Source organism: Perca flavescens, chromosome 7, assembly GCF_004354835.1.
Source record: "Perca flavescens isolate YP-PL-M2 chromosome 7, PFLA_1.0, whole genome shotgun sequence".
NCBI classification, from domain to species: domain Eukaryota; kingdom Metazoa; phylum Chordata; class Actinopteri; order Perciformes; family Percidae; genus Perca; species Perca flavescens.
In genome coordinates, this window is record NC_041337.1 from 14,934,560 (window position 1) to 14,952,590 (window position 18,031).

Sequence of the window (18,031 nt, forward strand, 5' to 3'; positions counted from 1 at the left end):
TCAGCTAATGTTTCCTGCATTAAAAAAGATTGCAGATTGTTTTTTTTATTTTAGTTGATGATCAATTTTAGGAGGTTACTCTCTGATTATTCTTACATAGCCACAACTAGAAATGTGTTAGATCTTTAGCCCATTACATCATCAGACATTTTGTGAACAGCTGTTTTTCTGAAACTGTACGACATTCTGTCTTTCCACAGCAAATGGACTAGTTACTGATGAAAGAGACCTATGTGACAAAATGCAGTGGTGCTAATGACAAAATGTGGGACTTTTTTTCAAAGTGAAAACTAAATAACTTTTCCAGTAACTGATTCATTCTGTTTCCCTGTCCACAGAACACTTAATGGAAATGTGATTTGCGTTAACATGCAAGCAAAAACATCCTTTATTTTTTTGAGCTTCTGGACATTTATTTGACTTCATGGAAACGGTGAGCAGCTAACGGATCAAACAACACGCAAAACCATAGAGAATATTAAGAGAGATTTAATCCAGACTAAAAGACATGATAATAGTGATGTGCAACATCTTCCACTGTAAATCTTGTCACCATCTAAAAGTTTATGGCCGTCCACTTTTCTTTTCATGCCTCACTCAGACCTCATACAACTACTTTTATATTACTGCTTTGGAGAAAATAAATGCCAAAGGAGCACCAGTTGTCCAGTGGATAGCACTGTTTCGTCAATCAAATGCAATTATCGCCCGTCTCATTAGCATAGCAAGTTTCATTATTGCTACACATGGTAAAAGAGTTTCAGATACTACACAACCACAATGTGGAAAGAAATCCTCTATATTGTGGTAAGGAGAAATATTTCTGAAATCACGTACGCATACAAAACAAAAGCTGTGGTTTCTGGTAAAAGTCATGCAAAAGACACATGTGAATGATGCTGGCAAACTATCTTAAACAATACCCTGAAGGCAAAAAGTCAGTCTAAATGTTTTTCATCACTGAGAACAGAAAAACTTGAGACAAAACAACCTAAAAACTGTCAGTTGACGCCAACAAAGTTCACTCAAATATGTACATTAAAATGATTACAACTGTCCGGATATACAACACATACAGTAGATTTTTGTTTCCTCTAGTGAGAGGAGTCATGAATAAGCCTTACTGCACACACAGCATATTTTTCAATGCATAGTTCAAAAGTCCTTAAAGCACATTTACCAAAATGCCAAAAATCATTAAAATCATTTGAGGTTAACACCTCTTAAAACATCTTTATTTCACTAGCCTGGAGACTGTGTGGCTGAGTTTTTACTTTTCTTTCTTCTCTTCAAGAGTAGAGGATTAGTAGAGTCTTCAATGGTTTTGATTTTAATTTGATCATAGTCCACTCTCATGGTTTGCAGGGCATTTGTCATTTCCTCCTGATGATAACAATACAAATAGCACTTTTATCAAACACACCCGAGATTTAAACAGTATGCACAATACGCACATCCAGTTTTTAGTTACTATTAAATGGATGATGAGTAAAGCATAAAATATTAGCATGAAATATTTGAAAATTAACTATATATCATCAAACACAAACCCATGCTCAACCATACTCCTAGTTTTTCAATAAATAAAAACAAATGAAGAGCAGTTTCTGTGCGTCTAAAGAAGCAGCAGCAAAGTGACCAACACTTACCTTAACCTTCTCCCAGACATCTTGTTCCTCGTGCAGCACTCGGCTGGTGTGAAGAGGCGTTTGTGGGACCTTCACTGACTGCTGTATTGGTGAGAGAATATGGATAAGTGTTCAAATCTCACAAACATCTCTGAAAGGCAGCAGTTGCACACAGATTCAAGCCTACAGGGAGCTGCTCACATTAATCCAGGGATGGTTTATGAACTCGGTGATGTTCATTCTCTGGGTAGGCTCGGTTTTCAGTAAGTGACAGATTAGCTGTTTGGCTGAAACAGGAAATCATTATCATCATTTAGTGTTCATACTGTATGTGTCCCCCCGCTACCATATGGAAGACATATCTTTCACAGTCATACAGTAACTGCAATTCTGAGGGACAGTTTTTGTTTCAAATGTCATTAGGCTCAATTCTGATGACAACATGACACAAAAATATAAAATCAGAATGCTGCAATATGTACTTAAAAAAAACCAAAAACATTTTAGGAAGACTGAAAAAGCACTACTATTGCTTTGCTGTTGTGCTTTTGTATTGAAGCCACAGAATAATACCATTACTGGAAGTTAAGAAAAAAGTATGGTAGGTCAACCCAGCAGAAACACTTATTTCAAGTGGATGAGCATGCATGGAAAGCAAAACAGAGAAGGGAAGCATTTAGCATGACAAATTTGAAATCCCATAAAACACTAATTTTAATTTCCGTCATGCCTCCCACTTACCTTCCTCAGACACATCACACCACTCGGAGTTGGGGAACTCATATTGTCCATTACAGATCCGTCTTTTCATTCCTGGGGATATTGCCAGACCATGATGTGAGAAAAAAGGAGGATATCCACAAAGACTGTGTGTAAGACAAAAAGAAAAAAAGCCTGATGACAACATTAATCATATAATTAGGAGCAATATAGAGTAGCGTCAAAGTAAACAATGTTCTCATTGCAAGATGAAAATAGTAAAATCACTAAGAACACATCACACAGATTGACTTACAGAATATACATAATGACACCCAGAGACCACATGTCACAGGATCTGTCATACTTCTCTGGACCAAGAACTTCTGGAGCTGTCACAATGTCAAAGGAAATTATTTAAATTGGAGGAATCGCTTCTACTTCCCATTTAATGCCTTTGATAATTTGAAAATAAAAGTTAGATGACTGCCAAAAAAGGCCATTAAAGTAGTGTATATAGGATTTTCCAACCAGTTCACAGGATGTAACTTTTCATAACCAACTTCAGTCTAGTGACTTTCCACAGGAAGCAAACTCTTAAATCCCCTCAGAGAAAAGCACTCAACAAAAAGACTGTTACGTTTGAAAAAGCAGATGGCAGAAATGTGATGATTCAAAATGTGTAAAGCAGATGGCAGAAATGTGATGATTCAAAATGTGTTATGAATCAACAGTTTAAAGAAAATGTCAGAATTTTGTACATTGTAATGACACAAAACAACAATGTCTGTGCTGTCCCAAGGCATGTAAGGCTAATCCACAGATCGTTGTTTTGCAGACACGAAAATGTGATTATCCTGCTGACACAATTGTTCCTTTTGATAAATGGCTACCACTGACATCAGGAGGTCTCATCTCACAAGAACTCGCATAACTCAATGAGACATTCATTGCAACAAAAATACATGTTCACAGCTACAAATGTCAGTTTGTCTGCATGGCCAAATCCTCTCGTGTATCTTCAACCTGATACAATTATGTGATGTAGATCACAGGTTCTGGTGTCTTACCAACATAGTAAGGGGTGAAACATGGTGTTGCTAGAGAGTTTAAAGTGGTGATTTCTTTGGCAAACCCAAAATCTGTCAGCTTTAGGAGGGCATCTGGCCTTTTGGAAGTGTAGAGCAGGTTCTCTGGCTGAAAGAGACAGCAACAGCAATCAAGCGTCTGGAGAACAGAATTCAAATAACTGAAGGATTTCAATCGACCACAAGAAAAGAAAAACAGAAATAAAATAAAGAACTAATGTAAATGTACATGTCTGTCCATGTCATAACAATAAACACATAAGTGGCATAAAAGATTAGGTGGGACAACAACTAACAGATGCTGCAAATACACTGATTTAATGCTCAGTTCTCTCATTATGCAGGTTAGCTGGTGGCAAAACCAGGCATTCTTTGTAACTATGAGGTCCGCAGTTTAGTCTGTCCAGGAAACTCAATTCCCTTCTCTGTCTCCTCATGGTTCCTGTCTCTCTTAACTATTTTTTTTTTTTTTTTTTTTTTTTTTTTTTTTTTTTTTTTAAAGGTACAATATGTAACATTTCTGCTTTAAAATGTCTAAAAATGACCATACCTATGTTATATATTTTTATGAGTTGTGTTCTTACACTATCCTAAATGTTTCCAACAAATGTCAAACCCAGACAAATCTGTTATTTTATTTTCAGACACGGCACGTTTCCTTTAGTCGCCCGTCTGTTATGGTTTTGGGGTTTGGTCTTAATTTGGTGGTCTGTTTTCTGTTTTGTATTTTGCTCTGTTTCCTGTTTTGTTTTGAAGTCTGTGGTTTTCAGTACCCCGGAAACGTTGCCGGTCTCCGGCGCCCCAGAGACTGCCCCGGTGACTTTACCGGTCTTCGGCATACCAGAGACCGCCCTAGTGACTTTGCCGGTCTCCTATGCCTCAGAGGCTTTGCCGATCTCCTGCAAAGCCTGCACGGGTACTGTTATGGTTTTGGGGTTTGGTCTTATTTTGGTCTGTTTTCTGTTTTGTATTTTGCTCGGTTTCCTGTTTTGTTTTGAAGTCTGTGGTTTTCTGTCTTGTCTTGTCCACTTTACTTCCTGTCTTGTGTTTTCCCGCCTTTTTTGATTACTCTGCCCAGCCTAATGTGTTTCACCTGTTTCCCAGCCCCTGTGTCACCTGTCTTGTGTTTTCTCATTAGTCTGTGTATTTAGTCTTTGTGTTTCCCCTTGTACTTTGTCAGATCATTTTGTGTGTGCCTGTCATGTCTCCCAGTGTTTGCTTGTGTCTGGTTTTTTTGCTCCCTGGATTTCTTTTGTTCTGTAGTCGCTGGTTTGTTTTCTGCTCTTGTTTTTTGGATTCCCTGCTTTTGTTTTCTATACTCTGGATTGGTTTTTTGCCTGCTGCTTTCAGGACTCCCTTTGTTGTTTGCACTTTGTTTTTTATGGACTAATAAACCTTCCACCTCTACGTTCTCCTGCCTGCCTGCCTCTGCATTTTGGGTCCACCTTTCCCTACTCCTCCCTGCTGAACCTAACCCCGTCAGTGGCGTCATATAACCTTTCACCCTCCAGTTACTCTAACTTCTGTCAGAACACTGGCACCAAGATGATACGTTCAGAAGTAATTGTAAATCATACAATGTCACAGAAAAAATACTTGTAACTGTAATACTGCTTTTTTTTTTTTTTTTTTTTTAATTATCAAATTATCATAAGTCAATTGGCTGACGACACAACTTTGTTTCTAAAAAATGAAAACCAAATCCCTTTAGCCTTACAAGTTATCGACCATTTCTCAAGAGCTTCTGGTTTACAATTGAATTTAGTAGGGCTGCAACTAACGATTATTTTAATAATCTGCTTTTTTTTTATTTTAATAATGCTTATTTTTTTGATTAATCGATGAATCGGATAAAAAACAAAAGCATTAATTTACATCAACTCAATACATACATACTTGTTGTTTTAGTTAATAGTTGTGTAAAGCTAAGTAACCCAAATAGCAGATACAGACAGACACACACACTTATTCATTAAATTATTACCATCATTGTAGTAAGTGCAAGTTAAGTTCATTTATACGCCACACACTAATATATTTGTCAACAATAACTGATATGGGACAAAGCACATAATATATACATGACAGATTGAAAAATGTATGGGCCACAAAAGGCGATTGAATAAAACAGTGTCTTTAGTCTTGCAAACTATACCACCCCTGGTTTATTACTGTTATTACCGAGCTAACGCTAGCTTGTCATGCTAGTCAGCTGGATAACGAGTAAACGGCAGCACCAGAAGAGCTACTGGAGGGACGGTACGTTCCTCACTTCAGAACGGAACAGAAGTAGGATAGTGTAGTGACTTTACCCTGCTGTTGAACTCCCTTCCTCCTCATCAAGGACTCCAACATGTTTACGTTTTAGGTGCATCACCGTGGTGCGCCCGTGCCATGCCGTGTCGCTTTTGCTTATCTTGCAATTAACACGTTTTTGATTTATTTAGTGTGAAATGCTCCCACACCTTGGATGACTTGGGTCGTACTGATTTCTCTGCCTCCGCCGAGTGTTTCAGAACAACGTTACGGGTCTCTCCGGTCTCTCTCCGGTCTCTCTCCGGTCTCTCTCCGGTCTCTCTCCGGTCTCTCTCCGGTCTCTCTCCGGTCTCTCTCCGGTCTCTCTCCGGTCTCTCTCCGTATTTCCTCTACCCCCGCTCTGCTCTTTTTTTCTTTTCCTCCGCTCCGCGCTGCTCCGCGCTCAACTAATTTTTTTTTTTTATCTCCACGACTAGGTGGCGTAATAGTTGCGCGACACAACGAATCGATAATTAAATTCGTTGCCAACTTTTTTAGTAATCGAATTTTATCAATTTTATTGATTCGTTGTTGCAGCCCTAGAATTTAGATAAATGTGAAATTTTAGCACTTCATGATTATCCCTTGCAACCTCTATATAACATAAAGGTCAAGTCAGAGGTTAGATACTTGGGGATTGTTATTTCCAGGGATAAGACAACATCAGACAAAATGAATATATGGAACAATATAGAAAAATGTAAATTAATCTTAAATAGGTGGCTGCAAAGAGATATCACTATTTTTGGGAGAGTTTTGTTATCTAAAATGGACAGCTTATCCAGACTTATCTACCCGGCTTTTTCCTTACCCATCTCTACAAACATGATCAAGGCCATAAACAAAATCAATTTTAATTTCATATGGAGAAACAAATGTCGGTACATAAGGAAAATCAACATGGTTAAAAACTATGAAGATGGAGGTGCGAAGGCCATTGATTTTGATATAATGAATGGTGTCTTGAAATTGAAATGGTTAAAATCTTTTATTAATAGCAGGCAGTCCTTTTGGTTTACTGTCCCCAATTTGATATTTTCAAAAATGGGTGGTATAGATTTTCTGCTGCGATGCGATTTTGAATGCAATTCGTTACCAGTCAAACTTTCTGCTTTCCATCAGCAGGTCATTTATTGGAAGTTGATCTACAAATATAATAATAATGGATTACAATAATTTTACACCTCATAATACTCCAGTTTGGAATAATAGATACATTTTGATAAGCAGAAAATCTGTGTACATGGAGGAATGGAAATCCAAGGGAATCTGGGCAATTGCTCATTTTATGGATAGTAATGGTCTCTTGTTACAGCACGAGGAGTTTTGTGAGAAATATCAACTTCAGTGTGTAACCCACTCGAAAATAGCCTACAAACAGGATTGGATTATATTAATGTATTCTTGATTACTTGTAGTTATATTTTCTTTGCACAACATATTTGTCCAGTAGGTGGCAGTGGTGGCGCTGCATAGTGGGAAAACTGCTACACTGATTTTTAGAGTGAAGAAGAAGAAAAAATAAGGAAAAAAAACAACGGAACGATAGTGAGCTGAAGCCATGTTAGATTTTCCACAGTGAGTGAACAAAAGTTTAAAAAAAAATAACACTTAAGAGCTAGTTTAAGAAGTGTCTTTCCCACGAAACCTACTTCTAAGGAAGGAAAAGCAGAGAAAAGGGGTCGAATTTATGACAAGTTCATTTTCTTGTATTCCTTTTCTCCGGTGAGTGTTTTACACGTGTTCGTCAGTTGTGTTACTAGCAGACATAGCGTGATAGATGTGTTTTACTGATTCAAGCACGCAAAGTTAGCTTGATTTTTCTGCTGTTGATTCAGTTGTTTAATGCATTGTGTGAAAATGTATTTATGTGCACTGCGTAAGTTAAAAAAAAAACAATCGGAGTTGAACATGAGTTTAATGATTTGAAGTGCTATTCCATGCTATGTTGAAGCTACATTACTACTTGGTATGTTAGTGCTTGAGTTTCATGTGTGTAGTGAAAATAAGAATTTAAGTTACTACAATTCGGGGATAAGAGATTCCCAGATCTGGTAGTTATTCGGAAAGTAATTGAATATTGCCCTGCAGGTTTTTTTTTTTTTTAATGCATGATTTGAGAGCGAGAGAGAGAGAGAGAGAGAGAGAGAGGGAGTTCCATTGGATGTGTTCGCCATTGGACGCACGAGGCAGAGGAGCAAAGGGCGAAGATGATCATCTTGCCTGCAACACGGACTGCTTCCACTCACCATTCTTCTTTGCATCGTACAGATAAGCGCGAGATCTCACCACACTTAAAAAAAACATACTACCCGGGTAGATGGACTTTGGTTTATTATTTTGGGGTTATTTTATCAGAGCTCTGAGGTAATTTTATTTTTTCTGTTTTTTCTCAATGTATGTGGAAAAAGGTTGAAACTAAGAGAAATACTGATTTCCACAACTAAAAGGACATTACAAAAGAAAAGAGAAACAAGGTCATACTGTTGGATAATTGATGTTTAATAAATGCCGGCTATATGTTCTGAGTAAACTATTTTGGTATCTTCTCCTCTTTTGAAAAGTTCCTTAGAAAGGCAGCACTTCACTCTACATTATAAGTGCCCCTTACAAGTGCAATGTCAAGCATTATGACAGATGGTTGAAAACTATACCAATGTCTCTGAAATCAATGGTGAGAGAAGATGTTAGGTACTCCAAGGTTTCTCCTGGTTTGAGGCAGCTCTGCATCCAAGGTATTGATTTCTGTGATTATAAATGTAACAACAAAGTTATTAGGAATATTTTATTGAAGGAATATTATCCCAATCCGGTTAAAAGACAATATATGATGAAAGAATTTGGTGATGGAGAGGTTAAGAAAATAAGGAAAAGTTATATCTCATTTCCTCTTCTCCCGAATTTTAAACTTTTAAATGAAATTTTAAGACTGAGATTCAATTTTGGTACTAATAACTGTGTTTTTTGTGAAAAAGAAATTGAGGATTTAGAACATGTTTTTTTTCTGTGTTAGTCGGTGAAATCCTTCTGGAGAGATCTGCAGAGCTGGCTTCAGACCAGGGATATTGAGATACCATCTCTGACAATGAAGGATATAAAGTTTGGTGTCTTTGTTGAAGATAAGAAGGTAGATTTTGTTCTAAACAACTTGTTGCTGCTAGGAAAACATTTTATACATAAATGTAGATACTTTAAGACCAAACCCTCCCTGATCCATTGGAAGAATGAGTTCAATCTTTTGTGCAAGTCATTGAAACGGGTTAAAGATAAAAAAAAGCCCTTTGAATTGATTGATTTATTTGAAATGTTTAATTTAATTTGAGATAGCCCCTTCTCTTTATTTATTTATTTGTTTTATTTATTTTATTTTATATCACTCTTTAGGCTGATTTGTAAGATATAAGCTCCTAGGTTTTGTTTTATATGCTTGACCCGAGGCAACAGTTCTATTTTTTTTTAGATGGATTTGTGATTGTGCCTTGTTTGTTTGTATTTCTATGTTCTGATTTAATAAAAAAAAAAAAAAATACTGCTTTTTTTTTTGCCATACAGCATCATTTTGTGATTAATTACATCCCACTTTTATCACAGTAATACAAAAGAGACCTTATCTATTTTGAAAGTTTAATATCGATACCAGCTTGACGTTACTACAATGTGCTAACGTTGATGCTAAAGCTTTGTGGGTAAAATTGAGGTTACAACATCGTTCAACATGCTAATAGTTATTTTTAGTATGACTGTTTCAACCACAGCTAACAGGACTGAGCTAACCCACAAATAACTTCACTAGTAACGTTAACGTTAGCTGTATAGATAGACGATTAATCTAATGCTAATTTGGCCAAAGTAGCACACCCCGGTCTGTCTGCCTCACTCCCCCGGCGCAGAGAGACTCAGTCGGGATGACAGCTGACAACAGCCCCAGGACATATAGCTAGCTATTTACCGTTAGCCCCCAGTCAGCTATCAGCCAGCTACTTCCATTACAGCAACCCCCGGCCAGAACTTATCTCCAGTGCCTGGTGCATACGACGCTAATGGCAGTTTAATTAAACGTTGGGAAACGGACTATATCAAACCCATCACAGAGTTACAACAGCGGCAACATCCATAGCGGTAGCTAGCTACATCTCCGTAGCTCTACCGGTGTATGTGCCGAATTTCTCCCCCCTTCGCGTTTAGCTGTTTTACGGTTAGCTAAATTAACACGACAAAAGGTGGGTTAAGCACCAAAACGAAAAGTTAAGATTACTGAAAAGTGAAGGGGAGATAATTCCGGGCAGCTGGGAGATCTTCTGCTGCTGCACAACAGGCATCGACCGTCCTGGCTCGCTATCGCGGAGATTTCCCCGACAATCCCCACCCACGCCCGTCTCTCAGCCTCGTTTAGTAGCTAGCTAGCGTTACAACAAACCCCGTCTGCCCCGGTGTTGAAACCATCCAAAAGGTGACATTGATATGTGAAATATTTTGTGTTTTAGCTGCTGGCTACTGTTAGCTTGCTGGCTCACTAGCTAACTGGTCAGCTACAAATACAAATCTAATCAAGAAAAACGTAATTATGTTGGGGTAAACTGTAGCTATTTTATTAGAATAACATAAATAAACGTAACGTGAATAAACTTGAATGGTTAAACTCGTCCGTGAACTGATGCATTCTAACCGGCAGCAAAGGTGTTTAACACTAAAAACTCCCATAATTCCACGCAACGTCATCAAAAGTCCAGTTTTACCGTCCATTGTTTTGGTTGAGAGACCCCTAGCGGCAGAAAGTTACATATTGTACGTTTAACTAAAGGCAAGTATGTATGGAAGCCAGAACAGTTAGCTAGAACAGTTTTTTGTAATGCTATTATCAGAGATAAGAAGTTAAAATGGCTCAGATCGAGTTGACGGTGATGGACTTGGTGAAGGTAGCAAAAGGATAAACGTATTACTATGTCCTGTTTTTAAAATAAAGTGTTAACAATGGGTACATACTATGGTACATACATATATGGAAATAAGATTACTTGAATTATATTCACAATAAGTATAAAACATCAGAATAAAACATCACGTGTCCCTGATAAATTAAAAACATAATACCACTAAATTGTGAGGGAAATATCTTTGACATTTGGGTTGCTGGAAAAAAAACTTGAATGAATAATTTCTGACAATGACTGATACATTTGAGTCAAGGAAATCTCTGACTACATACAGCCACAAAATCAAGCATTTTTACTGTATCAATTTAGAGATATTCCAAAGTAAAATTCTTGTCAGCTGGATCTGGACCTATTGAATGCATTTAACAAAAATTTATATATGGGAGGACAACAGATGTAGGGCCGGGGATGTGAGTAACAGCTGGTTGACTGCAGTGCATGACAGCATGGCACTCCTAATCTCTGATAAACATTATAAATAATAAGAGGAAACAATCTTCTTTTCTCTGGATAATATTTTTGTACTTGTTATCACAAGATAACTGCATTAAAAAAGCACAGCCGGTCTTAGCTTCTGTAAGTATGCCATAAAAGTAATTTTTAAGATCTCATCTGGTGACTTCACTCAACTGGATTACGCACACTGGATTTATACCATTAATGTAATTAATCTTCCCTGCAATAATACTACTAATACTAAATATCAAATGGCAATATGCAATATAATGTGCATTAATTTGTTCAGTTTTTAATCAAATTAATTAAACATACATAGTCCAATTATGTAAATAAATACCTTGTCCCATTTTCCTAAGCACTATATATATTACATGTTTTTGTAAAACTGCACTTTATATGTGCTTCCATGCTATTTGTCACAAATATATACAGTGAGCTATTACCTTGATGTCTCTGTGAGCAATGTTGATGGAATGCAAGAAATGTATGGCTTCTCCAATACTTTTCATGATGTCCGAGGCCTCTGAGTAAAAAGGAAGTGAAGAGATGAAATTGACATGATGGAGTTCAAACAGAAAGATGCATATTAAATTATACATTGACCAGTACATTTTGAGGTTGTTAAAGTTATAATCCTTTAGGTTTTCATGAAATCAGCACCTGCTTTTGATTGCATTTTGTGGCTGGCATTTTTTCAGGTTAATAGTAGCAGAGTCCACCATCCTTCATAGAAAACAAGGCACGCATACAGTGTCTCTGTTCTTGATCAATTTTCTTGATTACTCAATTAATTATTGTGTCTATAAAACGTCTGAAAATTGTAAAAAAAAGTTATTATAACTTTTGGAACAACAGACCACTGAACATACTGTAAAAAAATGCGGTCTCTGTAGACAGCCCAGGCAACACAAATGGCAACAAAAACAAACCTGCACAGCGAACCATAACAAAGTGTTCCAGCCAGTAACCGACAAGAAGGAGCTGGTTGAGTCATGAATACGCACTGTGGAAGTAGCCTACGTGCTAACGCTGCTGCAGTGATGGCTCAACCAGCTCCTTCTTGTTGGTTATTGGCTGGAACTCTGTTTGTTATGGTTCGTGGGGCAGGTTGGCGCAGTTTGTTTTTGTTGCCATTTGTAGAGTCTGAGCTGTCTTCAGAGACCGCGGTTTTTTACAGTGTGTTCAGGGGACAGGCAGCTAGCGGATAGTGAGGAGATGTTTGCTGTATGTGACGAAAAATGTTGTAGCCTAAAAAATGTGTCACATCACTTAGAGCACCTTTAATTGATGATTAAAAAAGATGCCAATTAATTTCCTGATGATCGATTAATCAACTGAGCGTTTCCGTTCTAGTCATTTTACCTCACTGATAACAGCTTTACTGTTTATTCTTCACACTCCTACAGACATATCAGAACTGTATGTTGCTGCTTCACATTAAAAGCATTCAATTGGAAAAACACAGATTACTTTTACTGTAAAGCAGTCACATTGTAGGTAACACTGTGTATTTGTAACTGTGGTTAGCATTGTCCACAATTGTTGATCCAACAACAACTACAAATCAAGATAACTGTCATTTTGGACATTTATTTTTTTGTCAGCAGATCAGTTTGTAAGATTGCAGGGAAGTAATGGAACAAGAAGGGAGCAGCCACAGTGAGCGCACGCTGCACACCATTAACTTCTCAGCAAGGTGACCAACTCCTTTTACTTGGCTTTGTTGTTATGAGGAAAAGTACTCACACTGTGCACAGCAAGAAATCAGAACATGGTTTCTCATGTGATGATGGGAAAAAAGCCAATTATTGACTGACTTCTTTATCAAAACGGCATTGGTTTACACTGTAAACAGACAAACCAGTTGGTCTTCTGTTGTACAATGTATTTCTGACAAAATAGCTGCTCGAGGAGCGTTTGCTACCCCCTGAATCCTGGGACCTGTTGTATCAAACCGCACTAGTACCACTAGTAAACACAAGTGCACCAAATCAACCAGGACTGATATTTTAAGGATTGTAACTTCAACTTGCTTGAGCAATAATAATCCTTTTACCTCTTTCTGTAAATGCATGATCCCCTCTGTCTTGGATATGACTGAATAATTCACCTCCATCCATACTGAAAACAAAAACAGCAAAATGGACAGAAGTGCAGTATAATAATAATAATGAGTCTGTAAAGGCATTAGGGCATTTCATTATTTCACTCCTCAATGAAAAACAACTTATACTTGTTCCTAGTTCACCCAGGATGGTCACAATGTAACAGCAGAAGCAGAAGGCTATCCAAGGTCTACATATTACTAAACCTGTTTTCATGTATGACCTCTGGACAATGTCCGAGGAATCAGGTCCCGACAAAGACCAGTTTCCCTTTCACACATGTAATGTAGCAAACAACAGGAGATTGTCCGTGTCAGATGCATTCTCACTTACTGGAAGTACTCTGTTTGGTTTAGACGAGGAGTGGGGCTGAGATGAGCGTGCAGCAGACAGGACATGACGCAGATTACACCGCGTCAAGGAGCCGGTTCGTAATTTGGTCATAAACTACAGAGTCTCTTGTCATTCCTTGAATTTGTCTGACAATTTTGGCATCGTCCAGTTTTTATTTAACCTTTATTTAACCAGATAAAAAAAGGTTCAATGGTGACCTGGCCAAGTGGGCAGCAACGTTACACAGCGGTTACATGTTGGTTACATACAAACAACAAAACACAAAAGAACACATGACAAATGGTAGACTGTAGAGGATAAATGTACACACAGTATCAAACACATACAGACAAAATGCATCTAACAAAAAGACATCAAGACATGACAACATTTATATGCATTGTATCAAGAACAATTTGTGATAAAAACGTTGCGGTTATCTTTTTTTATTTTTTAGAGAGATGAGGGAGTCTAGTTTGAGTGGAGCTTGCTGGTAATTCTAAGACCAAGGGCAGTAATAAAATAGACTCCTTTATTCAGTCCGCACAGGTTATATGTATTATGTTCAAGTAAAAATTCAGAGCATGGGTAATCTGCACAGAATGGCCTTATACATTACTACATACAAGTGCCTTACTGAGAGAAGTTCCTGAATCTCGTATCTCCAGTTAGACATTATGTTGTCGTCTTTGTGTCATACGTCTTCTTCCTCACCCTCAGATGTTGTTGTTTTTTCCAGTTCTGTGTGAGTTGCACGGAACGTCATCAACACGCCCACTTGCTTGTTGTGAATTCTCACACTTCTCACTTTTATTGTTCACTGTCAGGATGATCAAATTATGACAACACATTTTTCTATTCTTTTGTCACATATGAGATGGCTGTAGATCAGGTAGACGCCTGCCTTATTATATTCTAGACAAAGCAGCCTGACTGCTTTTTATTACTTTTTGCCCTGAAGTGTTCTGGAAACTACTCCTCTCAGTTGGTGTGCATTAACCAAAGCTGGCTCCATCAGCACACTGACTAACTAATACAAGCCACAACTCCAAGGAGCCATTTAAAGATGGAACAATGTCCCAGGAAGGAAATCTATTTTTGTCAACATATGCAATCACTTTTTAAGACCACACATACATTATTGGTTCAAATTCTGTGTGTGTGTGTGTGGGTGTGTGTGTGTGTGTGTGTGTGTGTGTGTGTGTGTGTGTGTGTGTGTGTGTGCGTGCGTGTGTAGAAGAACATACCATTCCATCACAATGAGGAGGCATTTCCTGTTCTGGTAGAGATTCTCATAAACATCTATGATGGGTACAATATGGGGGCAGGGTGACACCCTCCAGTGGATCTCCACCTCCCGTCTGGCCTCTGGACAATCCTGCAGCATCTAACACACACACAGACACACACACACACACACACACACACACACACACACACACCACAAATTATTATGACTTATTATTACGAATAATTTTTGGGTGTAGAACAATCTGAATACTGTTAATAGTGATAACTAAATGTACTGTATTACCATATATCACAAGTGGGCAGAATTTCAGTTGCATTCCTCTGTGATATTTTCATTACATATACATTTGCAGGATGTCAGTTTTCCAGACTTCTTTATCAGATTCTGTTAGTAGAACCTCAAACTATGATTTACTGTTGTACATTTCCTTTGCTGGATTAGTCTGTAACTGTTTATCATGATAAAAATGTTTTCTGAGATGCACCGCTTTCACAAGAACTAATAAACGTCTGCGCAAGGACTTATTTATGATCTAAAACATTAATCCTGTGGAAGATGATGATGTTTACGGATGTTCAAAGAATCAGGATAACTGGATGTTAAATTACCTATTTATGATTTGGACACTGGCACTGCTTGTCTGTCTACTTTAAGTCAAATTCAGCATGTACATTTGGCAAAAAGTCTCTGAAATACTGCACTGATCCTGACTAAAACACTACAGCTTGGTTGGATCTTTTGAGAGAAATACTATCTGACAAATGCAAATTAGAAAGCACACAAACAGAAATGGGAGAAAAGGGACATTTGCTTCTCATCAAAAAAAAATAGTGAAGTCTACACAAATATGCAGCTCTGCAAATAATAACATACTTGTATAAAACAAACAAATGTCAGGATAAAGATTGGTCATTTGCTAGCTTCTCCATTTTGTTCATCTCAAAACTCCTTCATGGCCTAATGAAAGCTGAGCGTGTGCTATCTGCATGACACCTGGTAATGCTGTACCCCACCAGACGTCATAATCTCTCAGCCATCTCAGGCCTCTTGCATAGGCTACTTTTAGACACAGACATGTTCCCCTCTCTCTTTCTGGCTGGCAGCATTTGGATAGGAAAAGTCAACACTCCCTTTTTCAAAACAGACAACTCAACATGGTAGGCCAGAGGCAAGAGCTGCAGGACAATATATCATTTACAAACCGTGGAACAGAAATTAGAACTTCACAAAGCCGTCTCTTGTTTACAAATCTATAACTCACATCTGATGCTAACAGTGACCCCACCTTAAACTCTGGCAGTGCTCAGCTCTAAATATTGCCTGTCACTCCGAATGCACAAATCACAAAGGGTACTCTATAGTTGGATACATATCACTCACATGCCTTAGGAGTGACTAACTGATCCAGAGAGTTCATTCGGGTGACTATATATTTATTTAACTGTCCCTACTGTCCTGAGGAGTGGAAAGAAAATTACAGTGTAGGAGAAGCAGATTTTCTCAACTCAAAGATAAGAGAAAAGCATAACTTTCAACCCGCTCAGCTTGAGCAGTACTTAACTGCACTTTCTTTGACTGATAATGTGACAAATGACAGACAACCTCATTGCATGATTGTCATCATTAGCCAGGCTTTGATCCTGTTTACTGCACAATGTAATGAAAAACAAGTTTCCGGGAAAATATTTATCTAATCACAGAAATGTATATCAATTACAAGTGGAAGAGTTGAGTACATGTGTATTTAATTTAAATGTAGATTATATTCAAGTCTGTATAATCTATTCCAAACTGCTGCTGGGTTTTACTTTGCAAGGACCTTGAAACAAAAAGTATCACAACATACTCCAAAATCCCAAACTGTGCTCACCACCTCTGACACGTCCTGAGAGGTACATACAAAAACATCCAAAACACGTCTAAACACGATCCATAGCCAAACAAATATCAAATATCTACCACTGTAACTATAGTTTGTCTATTAAAGACTAAAGATTACATGCTCTGCAAATTTTTTTTTTTATTATTATTAGCAAATAGGAAATGATAGTGGTGCAAGCTTTACACTCTCCAGCTATATTACACTAGGCCAATTGACGTCATATTTGTATTTAATATAGCCACAATAAAAAAAGAAGCGGAAAATGAGTTTGTAACAGCTGTAAAACACAAGCACAGAAGTGTGCATTCTCCCCTCAATATCATTTGACCAACGTTTACTGTAATATATAGCTACACTTCGGTAAAAAGATTAAAGATAACAGTGTGTTTACCTTTAGTGCATACTTTTCTTCACTCTCTTTGTGGAATATTTCCAACACTCTGCCATTTATTCCCATCCCGAGCACCTGACTTGTTACACTGTAATCGTCTGTTATTACATTCCTTTTGATTTGAAGAGGATTGTTAAAAGGTTTCACAAAACACTGTGGGAAAGGAGCAGAGTTCAGATTAGGCTGCTGTTGGATCGGGAAAGCCGTCTGGAGCTGATTCGACATGTTAACTATCGGAAACACATGAGTGAAACCGTCCGACAGGTGCGTTTCTCGTCTTCTCGCTGCAAGAAGTAGCTGGTTAACTTTCTTGTTGTAACACCTAGCGTTAGCTCATGTTGTCCCACCGCTAGCCGGGATAGCTAGACAGCTCTCACTCTTGTCCTCCACAAGCAGTGGGTGACTGTCAGGAAATCAAATTTCAACTGAGATTCTTGACAGACTGCCAGAGAGTTTAACAAGTTGGCCCGGGGTTCAAGCAGTGTAATAACACCACTTAATAAATTAAATTAAATTAAATTACATAATCAATGGAAAAACAAATGACCAAACTTCCGGGCTGAAATGGTGGACGTATAAGCAGCATCTCACTAACAGGGGCGTGCCAAAGAGGGTTACAGGGGGCCCCCTAACTACCACCCAATTATGACCTCAAAATCCTCAGTTTTATTTGGCTGATGGTCATAATAGAGGCGGGGCTATTAAAGCAGCATATTTTTCTGAAAAATGATAGGCCTACCAGTCAAGCAGAGGAAAGACAAACAATAATTAGGCAATTTGGTGTGACAAACAATAACTACTGTCTGACAAGGCTGAATCCTCCATGCTTCTGAAGATATAATCAACAAATAATGTTACATGTAACTCGACTGGCCACCTTTACAGCCCCCGTCAGTTGACACCAGTAATGTTAGCGCGCACCAGATGTGACCGAAAATCTGTCAATGTGACTAAACACTGTCACA

General features: G+C 38.0%; 1 protein-coding gene across 2 annotated transcripts; it reads right to left on the bottom strand.

Annotated features, from left to right (window-relative positions):
* Positions 1–469: 469 nt before the first annotated feature.
* Positions 470–17,618, bottom strand: LOC114559084 (MAP kinase-activated protein kinase 2). 2 transcript variants are annotated; one of them, XM_028583516.1, is made up of 10 exons: positions 17,067–17,618; positions 14,789–14,928; positions 13,160–13,224; positions 11,547–11,626; positions 3,398–3,524; positions 2,644–2,719; positions 2,370–2,494; positions 1,830–1,915; positions 1,650–1,727; positions 470–1,383 (listed from the first exon to the last, which is right to left on the bottom strand). In XM_028583516.1, exons 1-10 carry the CDS (start codon positions 17,289–17,291, stop codon positions 1,243–1,245), a joined length of 1,143 nt encoding a protein of 380 aa, XP_028439317.1. In that variant the 5' UTR covers positions 17,292–17,618; the 3' UTR covers positions 470–1,242. The 2 variants fall into 2 exon arrangements, with proteins under 2 accessions (XP_028439317.1, XP_028439316.1); XM_028583515.1 differs by having other exon boundaries at positions 1,650–1,730.
* Between the last annotated feature and the right edge of the window lie 413 nt (positions 17,619–18,031).

Coding starts and splice junctions, on each gene's coding strand:
- LOC114559084 (XM_028583515.1), bottom strand. CDS start 17,291: ATGTCGAATCAGCTCCAGACGGCTTTCCCGATCCAACAGCAGCCTAAT. Junction 13,225..14,788: donor CTCCTCATTGTGATGGAATG/GTATGTTCTTCT, acceptor TTTTGTTTTCAG/TATGGATGGAGGTGAATTAT. Junction 1,731..1,829: donor TAAACCATCCCTGGATTAAT/GTGAGCAGCTCC, acceptor TCACCAATACAG/CAGTCAGTGAAGGTCCCACA.